Source organism: Oncorhynchus nerka, linkage group LG10 (assembly GCF_034236695.1).
Source record: "Oncorhynchus nerka isolate Pitt River linkage group LG10, Oner_Uvic_2.0, whole genome shotgun sequence".
Lineage (NCBI taxonomy): Eukaryota > Metazoa > Chordata > Actinopteri > Salmoniformes > Salmonidae > Oncorhynchus > Oncorhynchus nerka.
In genome coordinates, this window is record NC_088405.1 from 82,421,372 (window position 1) to 82,440,142 (window position 18,771).

Sequence of the window (18,771 nt, forward strand, 5' to 3'; positions counted from 1 at the left end):
ATCAAATACTTGTTCTCCCCACTGTATATTTAAATAAATATATATATATATATATATATATATTTGTAATAAGGACAATTACAACAATACTGAAGAAACACTTATTATAACTTAATATAATATATCAATAAAATAAATTTAGCCTCAAATAAATAATGAAACATGTTCAATTTGGTTTAAATAATGCAAAAACAAAGTGTTGGAGAAGAAAGTAAAAGTGCAATGTGTGCCATGTAAAAAAAAAGCTAACGTTTAATCTTGATACTACCCATCCCGGGTCCGGGAGTGTAATCGTCATCTGACACTAATTAGCATAACGCAACGGGCATAACTATTACTAGAAAATATTCAGATTCATGAATTCACAAGTGAAATATATTTAAACACAGCTTAGCCTTTTGTTAATCACCCTGTCAGCTCAGATTTTGAAAATATGCTTTACAGACAAAGCAAGACAAGCATTTGTGTACGTTTATCGATAGCCTAGCATAGCATTTTGCCTAGCTGGCAGCAGGCAACCTGGTCACGAAAATCAGAAAAGCAATCAAATTAAATCGTTTATCTTTGATGAGCTTCGGATGTTTTCACTCACGAGACTCCCAGTTAGATAGCAAATGTTCCTTTTTTCCAAAAATATTATTTTTGTAGGCGAAATAGCTCTGTTTGTTCTTCACGTTTGGCTGAGAAATCGACCGGAAATTGCGGTCACGAAAACGGCAAAAAATATTCCAAATTAGCTCCATAATATCGACAGAAACATGGCAAACGTTGTTTATAATCAATCCTCAAGGTGTTTTTCAAATATCTATTCAATAATATATCCACTGGGACAATTGGCTTTTCAGTAGGACCGAGAGGAGAAATGGCTACCTCTGTATTTTACGCAAGAATCACTCTAATGGCACAGTGGTTAAGGGCGCTGTACTGCAGCGCCAGCTGTGCCATCAGAGTCCCTGGGTTCGCGCCCAGGCTCTGTCGTAACCGGCCGTGACCGGGAGGTCCGTGGGGCGACGCACAATTGGCCTAGCGTCGTCCGGGTTAGGGAGGGCTTGGTCGGTAGGGATGTCCTCGTCTCATCGCTCACCAGTGACTCCTGTGGCGGGCCGGGCTCAGTGCCCGCTAACCAAGGTTGCCAGGTGCACGGTGTTTCCTCCGACACATTGGTGCGTCTGGCTTCCGGGTTGGATGCGCGCGGTGTTAAGAAGCAGTGCGGCTTGGTTGGGTTGTGTATCGGAGGACGCATGTCTTTCAACCTTCGTCTCTTCCGAGCCCGTACGGGAGTTGTAGCGATGAGACAAGATAGTAACTACTAACAATTGGATACCACAAAATTGGGGAGAAAAAGGGGTAAAATATATTTTTTTAAACAAGAATCACTCTGAGAGCCATCAGGTGACCACTTACACAATATAGTCGCTTACGCTCATTCTTCAACATAAATGCGTGAAACTACGTCAAAATGCTGTAGACACCTTGGGGAATATGTAGAAAAAGGAATCTGGTTGATAGCCCATTCGCTGCTCAATAGGGACGCATCGGAACGCAGAGCTTTCAAAACATGAGTCACTTCCGGATTGGATTTTTCTCAGGCTTTCGCCTGCAATATCAGTTCTGTTATACTCACAGCCAATATTTTTACAGTTTTGAAAACTTTAGAGTGTTTTCTATATATTCAATATATTCTAGCGTCTTGTCCTGACAAAATAGCCCTGTTTACATTGGGAACGTTATTTTTCCAAAAATGAAAATACTGCCTCCTAGTTACAAGAAGTTTTAAGTTCCTTGCGTCTTCAATATTCCCAGGTAAGACGTTTTAGGTTGTAGTTATTATAGGACTTTTTCTCTCTATACCATTTGTATTTCATAATCCTTTGACTATTGGATATTCTAATAGGTACTTTGGTATTGCCAGCCTAATCTCGGGAGTTGATAGGCTTAGGCTGAAGCACAGCGAAGAGCTGCTGCCAAATGCAGGAAAGTGCTGTTTGAATGAATGCTTACGAGCGTGCTGCTGCCTACCGCCGCTCAATCAGACTTAATTATAATATAATAAACTCACAGAAATACGAGCCTTAGGTCACTAATATGGTCAAATCCGGAAACTATCATTTAGAAAACTAAACGTTTATTCTTTCAGTGAAATACGGAACTGTTCCTTATTTTATCTAACGGGTGGCATCCCTAAGTCTAAATATTGCTGTTACGTTGCACAACCTTCAATGTTATGTCATAATTATGTACAATTCTGGCAAATTAATTACGGTCTTTGTTAGGAAGAAATTATCTTCACACAGTTCGCAACAAGCCAGGCGGCCCAAACTGCTGCATATACCCTGACTCTGCTTGCACGGAACGCAAGAGAAGTGACACAATTTCCCTAGTTAAAATAAATTCATGTTAGCAGGCAATATTAACTAAATATGCAGGTTTTAAAATATATACTTGTGTATTGATTTTAAGAAAGGAATTGATGTTTATGGTTAGGTGCACATTGGTGCAACGACATGCGGTTGTTATATCACCCGTTTGGCGAAGTAGGCTATGATTCAATGATAAATTAACAGGCACCACATCGATTATATGTAACGCAGGACAATCTAGATAAACTAGTAATATCATCAACCATGTGTAGTTAACTAGTGATTATGTTAAGATTGCTTGTTTTTTATAAGATAGGTTTAATGTTAGCTAGCACCTTACCTTGGCTCCTTGCTGCACTCGCATAACAGGTAGTCAGCCTGCCATGCAGTCTCCTTGTGGAGTGCAATATCAAATCAAATGTATTTGTCACACACTTGGTTAGCAGATGTTAATGCGAGTGTAGCGAAATGCTTGTGCTTCTAGTTCCGACCATGCAGTTGTATCTAACAAGTAATATAACCTAACAATTTCACAACAACTACCTTATACACACTAGAGGTTGACCGATTAATCGGAATGGCCGATTTAATTAGGGCCGATTTCAAGTTTTCATAACAATCGGAAATCGGTATTTTTGGGCGACGATTTTGCCGATTTAAAAAATATATATTTTTATACCTTTATTTAACTAGGCAATTCCGTTAAGAACACATTCTTATTTTCAATGACGGCCTAGGAACGGTGGGTTAACTGCCTTGTTCAGGGGCAGAACGACAGATTTTCACCTTGTCAGCTCGGGGGATTCAATCTTGCAACCTTACAGTTAACTAGTCCAACGCTATAACCACCTGCCTCTCGTTGCACTCCACGAGGAGACTGCATGTTACGCGAATGTAGTAAGCCAAGGTAAGTTGCTAGCTAGCATTAAACTTATCTTATAAAAAACAATCAATCAATCATAATCACTAGTTAACTACACATGGTTGATGATATTGCTAGTTTATCTAGCGTGTCCTGCGTTGCATATAATCGATGCAACACCGGGGGATGATTTAACAAAAGCGCATTTGCGAAAAAAGCACAAACACCAATGCCTTTCTTAAAATCAATACACAGAAGAATATTATTTTTAAACCTGCATATTTAGCTAAAATAAATCCAGGTTAGCAGGCAATATTAACCAGGTGAAATTGTCACTTCTCTAGCACGCAGAGTCAGGGTATATGCAACAGTTTGGGCAGCCTGGCTCATTGCCAACTAATTTGCCAGAATTTTACATAATTATGACATAACATTCAATAGCGGGGTGAACAGGCAGTGGCTCGGGTGGTTGTTGTCCTTGATGAACTTTTTGGCTTTCCTGTGAAATCGGGTGGTGTAGGTGTCCTAGAGGTCAGGTAGTTTGCACCCAGTGATGCGTTGTGCAGACCTCACAGACCTCCCTCTGGAGAGCCTTACGGTTATGGGCGGAGCAGCTGCCGTACCAGGCGGTGTGGTTTTGGTGACAAGCCGGTGTCCAAAAATGCTGATCACCGATTGGTATGAAAACTTGAAATTGGCCCTAATTAATAGGCCATTCTGATTAATCGGTCGACCTCTAGCAAATACTCATGTGGGTGATTTAAAAGATGAACAAGGTCCAGACTCCAGTCCAATTGGTGGCTGTAATGCACTTTAAAGTTTGTTGCCAACTGCCATAAAACATTTGAAGAAATTATCCAAAGAAAACTAACAAGGTTTAGCTTTTTAACAGTGGATAAATTGTTGGAGTACACACAATTTTGCAGGACTCAAAATGGATAACAATTTATACTAGTATCCAGCAAAAAAAAAAAAAAAGCAACAAAGCTAGCTAAATGTTCTTGAATGGCTTTTCATGTGTATTTTCAACCTGTCCCCAAATTAATATAGTTGGTTCACAGTTGGTTTTGATATTTTGATGGGGATAGACAAAATCAACACTCGCACGATGGCGCACACAGACGCACGTGCGGAGCCTGGTTTGGTCAGCATATTAGTCATTTTGTCAATATTTGGACGCTGAAAGTACCATTTAGCTAGCCATCAGCATGCCGCAGACTAGGCTAGCAACAGCTGGCCCATGGCATTTTCCAGAAAGGGCATTGGGTTGTGGATTTTGTAATTGATTTGAGTGCCAACAGAGTTTCAAATCTTTTTTCAATAGGTTTTTTCCAAGCTTATTACAGTAAAGAAATAAAAAGTGGTGTTCACAATGTTTAACGTATTAGCGTTATTTAAATCGTAGGACTTAGTCATTTTGAGTGTAGAATGATGGAAGATTAGGCAACAGAGACTTCAAGGTTCTCTGGGAGAATCCGATATAAAGGCATGCGGTCAGACTGCTCCCAACTCAAAGCAACCATGCGTCTATCCAGTAGAAATGGACTGTAAGTGTACCAACTAACCATGTAAGACAATGCTTAAGGAATTAATAGTTTTTGAAAGATTCCTCTTTCCTATCCTTTTCTCCAGACCTCCGTCAGCTCTGTCTCCCAGAAGAGGTCCCCCTTGAACAGCAGCAGTGGAGCCCCAGTCTGAAGCAGGAGAATCCAGAGCCCACACAAGTTAAAGAGGAACATGAGGAACTCTGGACCAGTCAGGGGGGAGAGCAGCTTAAAGAGCTAGAGTCTGATACCAAAGAATTCATATTTACTCCTGCTTCTGTCGAAAATCAGGGCCCACCTCAGCCCTCACATCTTTTCCAAATGCAAATTGTGGAGTCCCCTACCAGTACAACTAAAGAGATCAAGATGAAACCAAGTCACATTGGTGAAAACCCTTGTCTTGTTTGTGGCAAATGTTTCAACTGTAAATCTGCTCTGGAAAGGCATATGAGGGCCCATACTGGGGAGAAACCTTATTGCTGCAGTGAATGTGGCAAATGCTTTAGTCAAATCGGACATCTGACAGTGCATATGAGGGGACACACAGGGGAGAAACCGTTTAGGTGTAATATTTGTGGCAAACTGTTTTATTGGGAATCTGATCTGAAAAGGCATAAGAGGACCCATACTGGGGAGAAACCTTATGGCTGCAATGAATGTGGCAAATGCTTCCGTCAGATAGGACATCTGACTGTGCATATGAGGCGACACTCAGGGGAGAAACCACACAAGTGTCCTCTGTGCAGAAAATGTTTTACCACAGCATTTCAATTAAGATTACATACAGCAAGTCATACAGGGGAGAAACGGTATTGCTGTCAATATTGTGGTAAATGCTTCAACCAGAAAATAAGTCTGACTAAACATTTGAGTGCACACACCGGGGAGAAACTTATGTAGTGCAAGGAATGTGGCAAATCCTTCAGGAAGAAGGGAACTCTGAGCAACCATATGAGGCATCACACACCGGAGCAAATAATGCAGCAACTTTTTCAACCTGAGTGGAAAACTGACAATTTGATTATTCACACTGGAGAGAACAATATACAGTGGGTATAAAAAAATATTCACTTTTGACTTTTTCAGATTGTGTTATGTGGAGTTGAAATGCTGGCCTGCCTCTCTAACACCTAGGTTACCTGCCGTACCATTTGTTGCCATTTGTTCCATTGTTTACGTTGGTTCTTGGTGTCTGTTTCTTTTATGGTATGCACGCTGTACAGTAAGCTCACCACTTTGCTGTAATCAGATAACTGTGGACATTATTTCATTAAGGAAATAAATACATATTTCCTTTATTCTCTCTAACGGTGTCAAATGACCATGCTGAAATATATTCAAGCTGTGAACGTGTAAGGACATTTTCTGAGTGATTTATATCAATAAATGTACCATATTAAACATTGAATAAGGAATACATTTTTTGTGAAATATTATTTTCCTATCCTATGCAGACCTCAAGTGGGTCTCTCTCCCAGTCTCTGCAGAGGATGTTCCCCCTTAGCATCAGCACTGTGAGCAGGAATGAAGCAGGACTCAGACCCCACACAGATTAAAGAGGAACATGAAGATTTCTGGACCAATGAGGCGGGCAGAAGAGCAGCTGGAAGGGCTGAAGTCTCATACCAAAGAGTTCATATTCACTCCTGCCTGTGTGAAAAGTAAATGTGATCAGGAGGATCGAAACCTCAGTCCTCAGATATTAACCAAATCCAAATTGGTTAATATCTTTATCCCACCAACACAACTGAAGAGTTTAACAAAACCAGATGGAGACTGCAATGGTGTTTCAGAATGTAGCAGTGTGTGTGAAATGACTTGTGTCTGAAATCTGGATAGTCACATTTGTGACCCTCCTCGTGTGGTAAATGTTTCAAATTGAACTCTTATTGTAAGTCCTACAAGGGCCCATACTGGGGAGAAACCTTACTGATGCAGTGAATGTGGCAAATGTTTCAGTCACAACTCGCAAAATATGAGGGAACACACAAGTGAACAACAGTTCAGTGTTCATGTTTGAGGCAAACGTTTCGATTGGGAATCTGATCTGAAAAGGCGTATGAAGGGACACACGGGAGAGACCATACAGATGCTCTTTGTGTAGAAAATACTTAATCAAGGCATCCCAATTAAAAATCCCATGATCATTCACACGCAGGAGAAAACAATGTGTGTGTGTTCTGGTAACAATCAAGAAACAAGGGAAAAACTATCAGTGCAAGGAATGTGGCAAATCCTTCAGGCAGAAGAGTAGCCTGATATGGCATATGAGGAATCGCACAGGAGCAGTTAATGCAGCAAGAACTACAACCTGCGTGGAAAACTGACATTTTATGATTCACATAGAGGTTGCGAGGTGGATGTATTTACAGATGTCCTCAAACATAACCGGCATCCAACCGTCTTAGTGTTCAAATCAAATCAACTTGTATTTGTCACATACACATGGTTAGCAGATGTTAATGCGAGTGTAGCGAAATGCTTGTGCTTCTAGTTCCGACAATGCAGTGATAACCAACAAGTAATCTAACTAACAATTCCAAAACTACTGTCTTATACACAGTGTAAGGGGATAAGGAATATGTACATAAGGATATATGAATGAGTGATGGTACAGAGCAGCATACAGTAGATGGTATCGAGTACAGTATATACATATGAGATGAGTATGTAGACAAAGTAAACAAAGTGGCATAGTTAAAGTGGCTAGTGATACATGTATTACATAAGGATGCAGTCGATGATGTAGAGTACAGTATATACGTATGCATATGAGATGAATAATGTAGGGTAAGTAACATTATATAAGGTAGCATTGTTTAAAGTGGCTAGTGATATATTTACATCATTTCCCATTATTAAAGTGGCTGGAGTTGGGTCAGTGTCAATGACAGTGTGTTGGCAGCAGCCACTCAATGTTAGTGGTGGCTGTTTAACAGTCTGATGGCCTTGAGATAGAAGCTGTTTTTCAGTCTCTCGGTCCCAGCTTTGATGCACCTGTACTGACCTCGCCTTCTGGATGATAGCGGGGTGAACAGGCAGTGGTTCGGGTGGTTGATGTCCTTGATGATCTTTATGGCCTTCCTGTAACATCGGGTGGTGTAGGTGTCCTGGAGGGCAGGTAGTTTGCCCCCGGTGATGCGTTGTGCAGACCTCACTACCCTCTGGAGAGCCTTACGGTTGAGGGCGGAGCAGTTGCCGTACCAGGCGGTGATACAGCCCGCCAGGATGCTCTCGATTGTGCATCTGTAGAAGTTTGTGAGTGCTTTTGGTGACAAGCCGAATTTCTTCAGCCTCCTGAGGTTGAAGAGGCGCTGCTGCGCCTTCTTCACGACGCTGTCAGTGTGAGTGGACCAATTCAGTTTGTCTGTGATGTGTATGCCGAGGAACTTAAAACTTGCTACCCTCTCCACTACTGGGACAGACAATGTGTACATTGTAAAACAAATGTATGTTTAAAAGTGTAACATCCTTCTTGGAAATATTTTGGGGGGAATTTTGTATATACAGTATATAAACTCAGCAAAAAAAAAAAACATTCTCTCACTGTGAACTGCGTTTATTTTCAGCCAACTTAACATGTGTAAATATTTGTATGAACATAAGATTCAACAACTGAGACATAATCTGAACAAATTCCACAGACGTGACTAACAGAAATTGAATAATGTGTCCCTGAACAAAGGGGGGGTCAAAATCAAAAGTAACAGTCAGTATCTGGTGTGGCCACCAGCTGCATTAAGTACTGCAGTGCGTCTCCTCCTCATGGACTGCACCAGATTTGCCAGTTCTTGCTGTGAGATGTTACCCCACTCTTCCACCAATGCACTTGAATGTTCCCGGACATTTCTGGGGGAATGGCCCTAGCCCTCACCCTCCGATCACGCACAGAACGAGGTGTGATGTTCGGATGTACCGATTCTGTGCAGGTGTTGTTACACGTGGTCTACAACTGCGAGGACGATAAGCTGTCCGTCCTGTCTCCCTGTATCTCTGTCTTAGGCCTCTCACAGTACCGACATTGCAATTTATTGCCCTGGCCACATCTGCAGTCCTCATGCCTCCTTGCAGCATGCCTAAGGCACGTTCATGCAGATGAGCAAGGACCTTGGGCATCTTTCTTTTCAGGGTTTTCAGAGTCAGTAGAAAAGCCTCTTTAGTGTCCTAAGTTTTCATAACTGACCTTAATTGCCTACTGTCTGTTAGTGTCTTAACGAGCGTTCCACAGGTGCATGTTCATTAATTGTTTATGGTTCATTGAACAAGCATGGGAAACAGTTTTTAAACCCTTTACAATGAAGATCTGTGAAGTCATTTGGATTTTTACTAATTATATTTGAAAGACAGTCCTGAAAAAGGGACATTTCTTTTTTTGCTGAGTTTATATAAATAATGGCTGGGCCTGGCTCCCAAGTGGGTGGGCATATTCCCTCCCAAGCCCACCTACTAGGGAGCCAGGCCCAGCCAATTAGAATGAGTTTTTCCCCACAAAATGGCTTTGTTACAGAATGAAATACTAATTTTGTTACTTTACAGCCTTATTCTAAAATTGATTTAAATAGCTTTTTCCCTCATCAAGCTACACACAATACCCCATAATGACAAAGCAAAAACAGAAAAAATATGTTTACATAAGTATTCAGACCATTTACTCAGTACTTTGTTGAAGCACCTTTGGCAGCGATTACAGCCTCAAGTCTTCTTGGGTATGACGCCACAAGCTTGGCATACCTGTATTTAGGGAATTTCTCCCATTGTTCTCTCCAGATCCTCTCAAGCTCTGTCAGGTTGGATGGGGAGCGTCGCTGCACAGCTATTTTCAGGTCTTTCCAGAGATGTTTGATCGAGTCCGGGCTCTGGCTGAGCCACTTAGGGACATCCAGAGACTCTACCCGAAACCACTCCTGTGTTGTCTTGTCTGTTTGCTTAGGGTGACCCTTCGCCCCAGTCTGAGGTCCTGAGCGCTCTGGAGCAGATTTTCATCAAGGATCTCTCTGTACGTTTCTCCATTCATCTTTCCCTCTCCTGACTTGTCTCCCAATCCCTGCCACTGAAAAACATCCCCACAGCATGATGCTGCCACCACCATGCTTTGCTGTAGGGATGGTGCCAGGTTTCCTCCAGATGTGACGCTTGGTATTTAGGCCAAAGAGTTCAATCTGGGGCGCTAGAGAGCGTGCTATGGAGTAGACGTGCTCCGCTCCATTTTGAAACAAATTAGTATTTATCTTAACCTTTCACGACCTATAACTTCAAACAAATATGACAAAGGGAAAAGGCACCAAAAAAGGGAGCGCTAAACAAGATAATTTGAATGAGAGACAACGAACCAATTTCAACCCACGAGGAGTTAGCTGAAGAGGCTAGCTTCCAAGAGTTCCCCACAGAGCCTACGCAAAGTGACATACTGGCTGCCATAAACTCACTAAGCAAGAAGGTGGACACAAGGTTGGCTGATATCTCAACTTTGGGACTTTGGCCGAAACTGTGAAGGCAACTCAGAGAAGGGTGCATGAGGTTGAGCAGACAACAGTCGATCACGAGGCCAGGCTACAGGACATAGAGAAACAGTGCGCAACGTTCAAAAATGACAACAAAACCCTGAAAGCCTGACTGGAAATGCTCGAGTCGCATTCAAGATTCCAGAACATCCGAATATGTGGCATCCAGGAGGACACTGAGAAAGGGAAACCCACTGAATTTGTCTCGGAGCTGATACCGACCCTGCTGGGGAGTGAACACTTCAAAACGGCCATCCTGATCGACCGCGCACACAGATCTCAGGCAACGAAGCCGGCCAAGGGCGGGCCACCAAGGCCATTCATTGTACGGCCCCAGACCAGGGATCTCATCCTCAAGCTGGCTAGTCAAAAGTTCCCCCTTAACTTCAACGGAGCCAGGGTGTCTTTCTACCCAGATCTTACCTTGGAGGTGAGGAACCAACGGAAAGAGTATGATGAGGTACGCAAACAAATGCAGGGCGGCCAACATCCGATATGGATTCCTCTTCCCAGCCCGGTTTAAGGTGACAGTCGAAGGATCAACACGTACGTTTGACAACTCAAAAGAGGCCGATATGTTCTTGACAAGCAAGCTCCCTGGCTGAGGATACAGAACGGCTGTGTCAGCCGGCTAAATGACCAAATACAGGCCAGGAATGTGTTTGGATTTCCGGCCTATGTCTTTTCGATTAGAAGATCAGAATTTGGGACTTATGATTGGTGAGATGTTGTGGCTAATATAGCATTGTTTGGCACATCATGTTTTAGCGCCACTCACCCCCTAACGTGAGAGTTAAGTGTTAAGTGTTATTTAATATTAGCGTATATGCGGAGCATCTATAGACGACGAGTTAGTTCAAGCTGTATGTCTAGACACCCTAAGGTTTGTGTGTTAGCCAAGGAGTGCTTCGTTTGGGGAAGTCACTCAGTAAAGGGACGGGAGGGGGGATGGGGTCTGTGTTTTATGTTCACGTTTATTATTAGTACAGGTGGCATGACAAGCTCGTTTTTCTTCTTAGTTTTGTATGACAGCAACAATTTGCTCTAAAATAAGAAATGCCACATAGAGACAGAGCACAGAGTAGACCAGGTGGAATAAAGATAGTCAGCTGGAACTGTAATGGCTTAGGGCATGTGGTGAAACGAGGTTTTTTCTCATCTTAAATCACTGGGTGCTGACATAGTGGGTGCTGACATAGTGTTTCTTCAAGAAACTCATATTAAACGCTCCGCTCAGGCCAAGCTACGAGTCGGCTGTATCGGTCAGATATACCAGTCTAACTTTGATGCAAAAGCGAGAGGAGTAGCAATCCTGATAAGGAAAAACATTCCGTTTGTTTACTCATCCTCGATTTCAGATCCTAATGGTCGGTATATTATTGTGGCTGGTACACTGAATTCGAAACCAGTAACCTTGGTCAATTTATATGGACCCAACTTCGATGATCCATTATTTTTTCAAAGGGTATGTAAGGACATACCAAATATCTTGGATACAAGTGTTATTGTTGGAGGGGACTTTAACTGTACGTTAGATCCTCTTTTAGATAAACAGCTATCAAGATCACTTCAACAATCAAATGCCAGTGTCTGTCTAAATACATTGATGACAAACCTTAACATTGTCGATATTTGGAGACTGACGCACCCAACAGACAGGGATTACTCTTTCTTTTCATCAGTTCATAAATCATATTCCAGAATTGACTATTTTTTGTTGGACTCCAAACTAATTTCAGCAGCTGAGTCGGTTACCTATCACCCTATTATTATTTTGAACTGGGTGACAAACCACATAAATTATTAGCAAGACAGCTAAGGCATGTACAGGCATCTAGAGCTATTCACAAAATAAAAGTCAAGAAGGGTAAAATAGTAACAGATCCGCAGGATATTAATAAATGCTTTGCGCAGTTTTACTCAAAGCTATACCAATCAAAATGCGATGCTACTGATCCACAAACTATGGAACGCTTTCTCGCTGAATGTGAACTTCCTAAACTAGACAGGGGGGCAGCTTCTGCACTCAATGCAGGGATAACTTTAGAGGAAATTAACACAGCGATAGCACAATTTCCAAACAGCAAGGCCCCTGGGCCCGATGGATATGTAATAGAATTCTATAAGAAGTACTGCGCCAGTCTATCTCCACTTATGTTGCGAATGTTTAAACAATCCAAAGAAAATGCCAAACTCCCGCAAACACTGTATGAGGCTACAATAGCACTGATCTTGAAAAAGATAGAGATTCCATGGAGATGTCGTCTTATTGCCCCGTGTCGTTACTCCCCTTAGAAAACAAGGTGTTGACAAAGATATTGGCAAACCGATTGAAAACATACATTTCCGACATCATACACCCTAACCAGACAGGTTTTATCCCGGGCCGACATATATACTACAATTTGAGACGCCTTTTCAACGTAATGTATCACGATCATAAGGTTGAGGCAGTGGTAATAGCTCTTGATGCAGAGAAGGCGTTTGATCGGATTGAGTGGAAGTATATGATGTCGGTTCTGGAGCACTTCGGGTTCGGAAAGGAATTTATTAATTGGATAAGAATTATTTATGCACACCCAATGGCGTCCGTGGTAACCAATCAAGAAATGTTGCAGTCATTCCGCTTGTTCAAGGGGTGCCGACAGGGGTGCCCTATTTCGCCTGCTCTCTTCGCTATAGCCATGGAACCCCTTGCTACTCGCATTCGGGCATGTGCCAATATAGCTTCTGTTAAAATAAAGGACACACAGCACAAAATGTCCCTATATGCAGACGATGTTCTTTTGTTTTTGTCCAAGCCTAAAACTTCTATTCCACCCTTACTTAACTTGATAAACACATTTGGCTCCTTCTCTGGCTACAAGATAAACTGGCAAAAAAGTGAGTTGATGCCAATATCACAGCCTGTGGATATGCAATTTTTGCAATCTACCCCGTTTAGAACAGTGATGGACAAGTTCACAAGCCTTGGCATTGTAGTGACAAGAGACCTTGATCAGCTATTGAAAGCGAATTGGGACATGAAAATATATCAGCATAATTAAACAAAATATAGATTTTTGGAAAACTCTGCCTATCTCCTTGGTTGTCCTACCCAGGTTTCTTTAACTCTTCCAATGTCTACCCAATTTCATACCACAAAGCTATTTTAAGAAACTGGATTCAATAGTAACTCCATTTTTATGGGATAACAAGGCAGCCATAATTTCAAAGAAGCATTTATGCAAGTACAAAATAGAGGGGGCTTTGGCCTTCCTCACTTTAAACTGTATTATTGGGCTGCTAATCTGAACATTGTGTCTTTCTGGAGGGAAAGCTTACCTGCGATGAGACAGAAGGATATGCCTGCATGGCTTTTGATTGAGCAGGCCTCCTGTCAACGTTCCTCACTCCCTGCACTTGTTAATAGCCCATCATATGTGAAAAAATCCACTTATGACTCTAACCCAGTCATTTGTCATATGCTTAGGATCTGGAAACAGATGAGGTATTTTCTTAACATACCCACTGTATACATTGACAGCCCGATTTGCCTGAATCATGCTTTCCACCCCCCATTGGATGATGTGGTGTTTTCACAGTGGAGGGAGAAGGGGCTCACAACAATTGGTAATCTATACATAGATGGTCAGTTAGCTTCATTTCAACAATTACAGGGAAAGTTCAACATGCCAACAACACATTTTTTCAGATACCTCCAAATCAGGAATTTTGTAAGGACACATATCCCACAGTATGGCATGAAGCCAAATAGTCCTACATTAGATAGCTTGATCCTTGTCAAACCACATTCAAAAGGGTCGGTCTCTAGACTGTATGATGTGCTACAGGCCCACATAGAGGTATCCACAGACACCATTAAAAGGGCTTGGGAACAAGAACTTGGGTCAGAAATCTCAGATGAGGACTGGGTAGAAGCTCTCAGGAATATAAACCACAGTTCAGTGAATGCCAGACACAACCTTGTACAGTTTAAGGTGATACACAGGTTACATTACTCAAAAGTAAAACTGCATAAAATATTCCCGGACACCTCACCACTGTGTGAGAGGTGCAAGCAGGATGAGGGGACGTTGACCCACTTATTCTGGACATGTCCTAAGTTACATGTTTACTGGGCTCTCATTTTTTATTACTTATCTAGAGCCTTTGATAGAGTTCTAGCCCCAGACCCATTGACCGCTCTGTTTGGTACAGTTGATGGGAATAACCACGAAGGGAAAGCTGTCTCTCTTTGTACTCTATTAGCCAAAAGCCTCATATTGCAATTTTGGTAACTGGAGACTACCTACCTTTGAAATGTGGTTACGGGATTTAGGGAATGTAATACATATGGAAAAGATTCGATACAATAGCTCCAATAGAAGTCCAATGTTTTACAAAATATGGCAGCCGATACTGGATAAATGGTCTAGTCCCGCTTCATAACTGGGTTGGTGATCTGCTGCTACTCTGTGCTGTACTCCACTCAATATTTATTTTTGGCTTATTTACACTGCTTGTAATGACTATATGCTGTCTTCTTACACATGTACCACCTAATAGGATTTTGTTTTATTTTGTGTATGTGTGAGTTAAGTTTTGTTTTGTTCTCTAAATTGGCCATCCCATTCAACAGTACAATGAATGTCATTGTTAGTATTGCTGTCTTTTTTATTAGATTTTTTATTGTAAAATAATAAACATATTATCAAAGAGTTCAATCTTGGTTTCATCAGACCAGAGAATCTGAGAATTTGTTTCTCATACCCTGAGGCAAACCCCAAGCGGGCTGTCATATGGCTTCTGTCTGGCCACTCTACCATAAAGGCCTGATTGGTGGAGTGCTGCAGAGATGGTTGTCCTTCTGGAAGGGTTTGCCATCTCCACAGAGGAACTCTGGAGCTCTGTCAGAGTGACCATCACGTTCTTGGTCGCCTCCCTGACTAAGGCCCTTCTCCCCCGATTGCTCAGTTTGGCCGGGCGGCCAGCTCTAGAAAGAATCTTGTTGGTTCCAAACTTCTTCCATTTAAGAATGATGGAGGCCACTGTGTTCTTGGGCACCTTCAATGCTGCAGAAATGTTTTGGTACCCTTCCCCAGATCTATGCCTCGACACAATCCTGTCTCGTGGCGCTAAGGACAATTCCTTTAACCTCATGGCTTGGTTTTTGGTCTGACATACACTGTCAACTATGGGACCCTATATATACAGGTGTGTGCCATTCCAAATCATGTCCAATCAATTGAATTTACCACAGGTGGACTCCAATCAAGTTGTAGAAACATCTCAAGGATAATCAATGGAAACAGGATACACCTAAACTCAATTTCAAGTCTCATAGCAAAGGGTACTTATGTAAATAAGGTATTTCATGTGCAACAATGTCTTAACCTGATTTTTAATTTGTCATTATGGGGTATTGTGTGTAGATTGATGAGGGAGAAAAGTATTTAATCAATTTTAGAATAAGGCTGTAACGTAACAAAATGTGGAAAAAGTCAAGGGGTCTGAATACTTTCAAATGCACTGTATAGATTTTGTTGCCTTAGTATAACGATAGGCCGTAGGGTCCCATTAATTCTGAAAATATGTCCCAAACAAATTGTACGATTCTTAATGACCTATCCTTCTCTCCAGACCTCCAGCAGCTCTCTTTCCCTGTCTCTGAAGAGGAGCTTCCAACTGAGCAGCAGCACTGTGAGCAGGAGTGGAACTCCAGTCTAGGGCAGGAGGACCCAGAGCCCACTCAGATTAAAGAGGAACAGGAAGAACTCTGGACCAGTCAAGGGGAACAGCTGCTTGAAAGGCTGAATTCTGATAACAAAGAGTTCATATTTACTCCTGCCTCTGGGAAAAATCAGGAACCACCTCAGCCCTCTCATCTTTTCCAAATCCGAATTGTGGATTCGCCCACCAACACGACTGAGATGAAAACAGAACCTGATGGAGACGGCTACAGAGTATCAAATAAAACATTTACTTGTCAAATTTGTGGCAAATGTTTCAAACGGAACTGGGATCTTAAGAGGCATATGAAGAACAAGATTCATATGAGAAAGATGCTTATGGTTTCTCACAATACGGAGAAACCATACAGGTGTCATGTTTGTGGCAAAAGGTTCAATTGGGAATCTTTTCTGAAAAGGCATATGAGGACCCATACAGGGGAGAAACCTTATTTCTGCAATGAATGTGGGAAATGCTACGGTCAAATTGGACACCTGCGAGTGCATATGAGGAATCACACAGGGGAAAGACCATATAGATGTTATTTTTGCAAAAAAGGCTTTACCACATCATTCCAGTTAAAACAACATAATTGTCCTCCAATTGTTGGGAAATAAGAGATTTTAACGATATCGGGTTGAAAGGACAAAAAAAACTTATTTTACCGAATCATGGCGCTCTCTAGATATGTGCAAATTCCCATAGGAACACAGCCATTTTAAAAGTGGAGGGCTTGGGCCATGCCTTCATTTTTTGTCTTAAAGGAATGAAAAGGAAGTCTCTTTTCTCATCCATCATCCATTGATGTAAATACACATGTATACATACATATGTGTATATACACTGCTCAAAAAAATAAAGAGAACACTAAAATAACACATCCTAGATCTGAATGAATGAAATATTCTTATTAAATACTTTTTTCTTTACATAGTTGAATGTGCTGACAACAAAATCACACAAAAATTATCAATGGAAATCAAATTTATCAACCCATGGAGGTCTGGATTTGGAGTCACACTCAAAATTACAGGCTGATCCAACTTTGATGTAATGTCCTTAAAACAAGTCAAAATGAGGCTCAGTAGTGTGTGTGGCCTCCACGTGCCTGTATGACCTCCCTATTGTATGACCTCCCTTATTGGCGGATGGTCTCCTGAGGGATCTCCTCCCAGATCTGGACTAAAGCATCCGCTTTTGGTGGATGGAGCGAGACATGATGTCCCAGATGTGCTCAATTGGATTCACGTCTGGGGAACGGGCGGGCCAGTCCATAGCATCAAGGCCTTCCTCTTGCAGGAACTGCTGACACACTCCAGCCACATGAGGTCTAGCATTGTCTTGCATTAGGAGGAACCCAGGGCCAACCGCACCAGAATATGGTCTCACAAGGGGTCTGAGGATCTCATCTTGGTACCTAATGGCAGTCAGGCTACCTCTGGCGAGCACATGGAGGGCTATGCGCCCCCCCAAAGAAATGCCACCCCACACCATGACTGACCCACCGCCAAACCGGTCATGCTGGAGGATGTTGCAGGCAGCAGAACGTTCTCCACAGCGTCTCCAGACTCTGTCACGTCTGTCACATGTGCTCAGTGTGAACCTGCTTTCATCTGTGAAGAGCACAGGGCGCCAGTGGCGAATTTGCCAATCTTGGTGTTCTCTGGCAAATGCCAAACGTCCTGCACGGTGTTGGGCTGTAAGCACAACCCCACCTGTGGACGTCGGGCCCTCATTACCACCCTCATGGAGTCTGTTTCTGACCGTTTGAGCAGACACATGCACATTTGTGGCTTGCTGGAGGTCATTTTGCAGGGCTCTGGCAGTGCTCCTCCTGCTCCTCCTTGCACAAAGGAGGAGGTAGCGGTCCTGCTGCTGGGTTGTTGCCCTCCTACGGCCTCCTCCATGTCTCCTGATGTACTGGCCTGTCTCCTGGTAGCGCCTCCATGTTCTGGACATTACGCTGACAGACACAGCAAACCTTCTTGCCACAGCTCGCATTGATGTTCCATCCTGGATGAGCTGCACTACCTGAGCCACTTGTGTGGGTTGTAGACTCCGTCTCATGCTACCACTAGAGTGAAAGCACCGCCAGCATTCAAAAGTGACCAAAACATCAGCCAGGAAGCACAGGAACTGAGAAGTGGTCTGTGGTCACCACCTGCAGAACCACTCCTTTATTGGGGGTGTCTTGCTAATTGCCTATAATTTCCACCTGTTGTCTAGTCCATTTGCACAACAGCATGTGAAATGTATTGTCAATCAGTGTTGCTTCCTAAGTGGACAGTTTGATTTCACAGAAGTGTGATTGACTTGGAGTTACATTGTGTTGTTTAAGTGTTCTCTTTATTTTTTTGAGCAGTGTATATATATATATACAATAGTATATGGACACTAGTTCAAATTAGTGGATCCGGCTATTTCAGCACACAGCCATGCAATCTCCATAGACAAACATTGACAGTAGAATGGCCCTTCTGAAGAGCTCAGTGACTTTCAACGTGGCACCGTCATAGGATGCCACCTTTCCAACAAGTCAGTTTGTCAAATTTCTGCCCTGCTAGAGCTGCCCCGGTCATCTGTAAATGCTGTTATTGTGTTATCGGCAGCGAAGTGGTAAACCACACAAGCTCACAGAAAGATTCTGCCGAGTGTTGAAGGTAAAAGTCGTCTGTTCTCAGTTAGAACACTCACTACCGAGTCCCAAACTGCCTCTGGAAGCAATGTCTCACACAGGAAGCGGCGCAGGTCCTAATCCAGGCACTTGTCATCTCCCGTCTGGATTACTGCAA

General features: G+C 42.5%; 1 protein-coding gene across 1 annotated transcript in view; it reads left to right on the plus strand.

Annotated features, from left to right (window-relative positions):
• Positions 1 to 6,181, plus strand: part of LOC115136119 (oocyte zinc finger protein XlCOF6.1-like) — a 29,646-nt gene extending 23,465 nt beyond the window's left edge. Inside the window, exon 2 of the mRNA XM_029671565.2 lies at positions 4,855 to 6,181. Coding sequence (XP_029527425.1) covers positions 4,855 to 5,666 — 812 coding nt within the window. The 3' untranslated portion in view covers positions 5,667 to 6,181. The remainder of the gene's footprint in view (positions 1 to 4,854) is intronic.
• Positions 6,182 to 18,771: the final 12,590 nt, after the last annotated feature.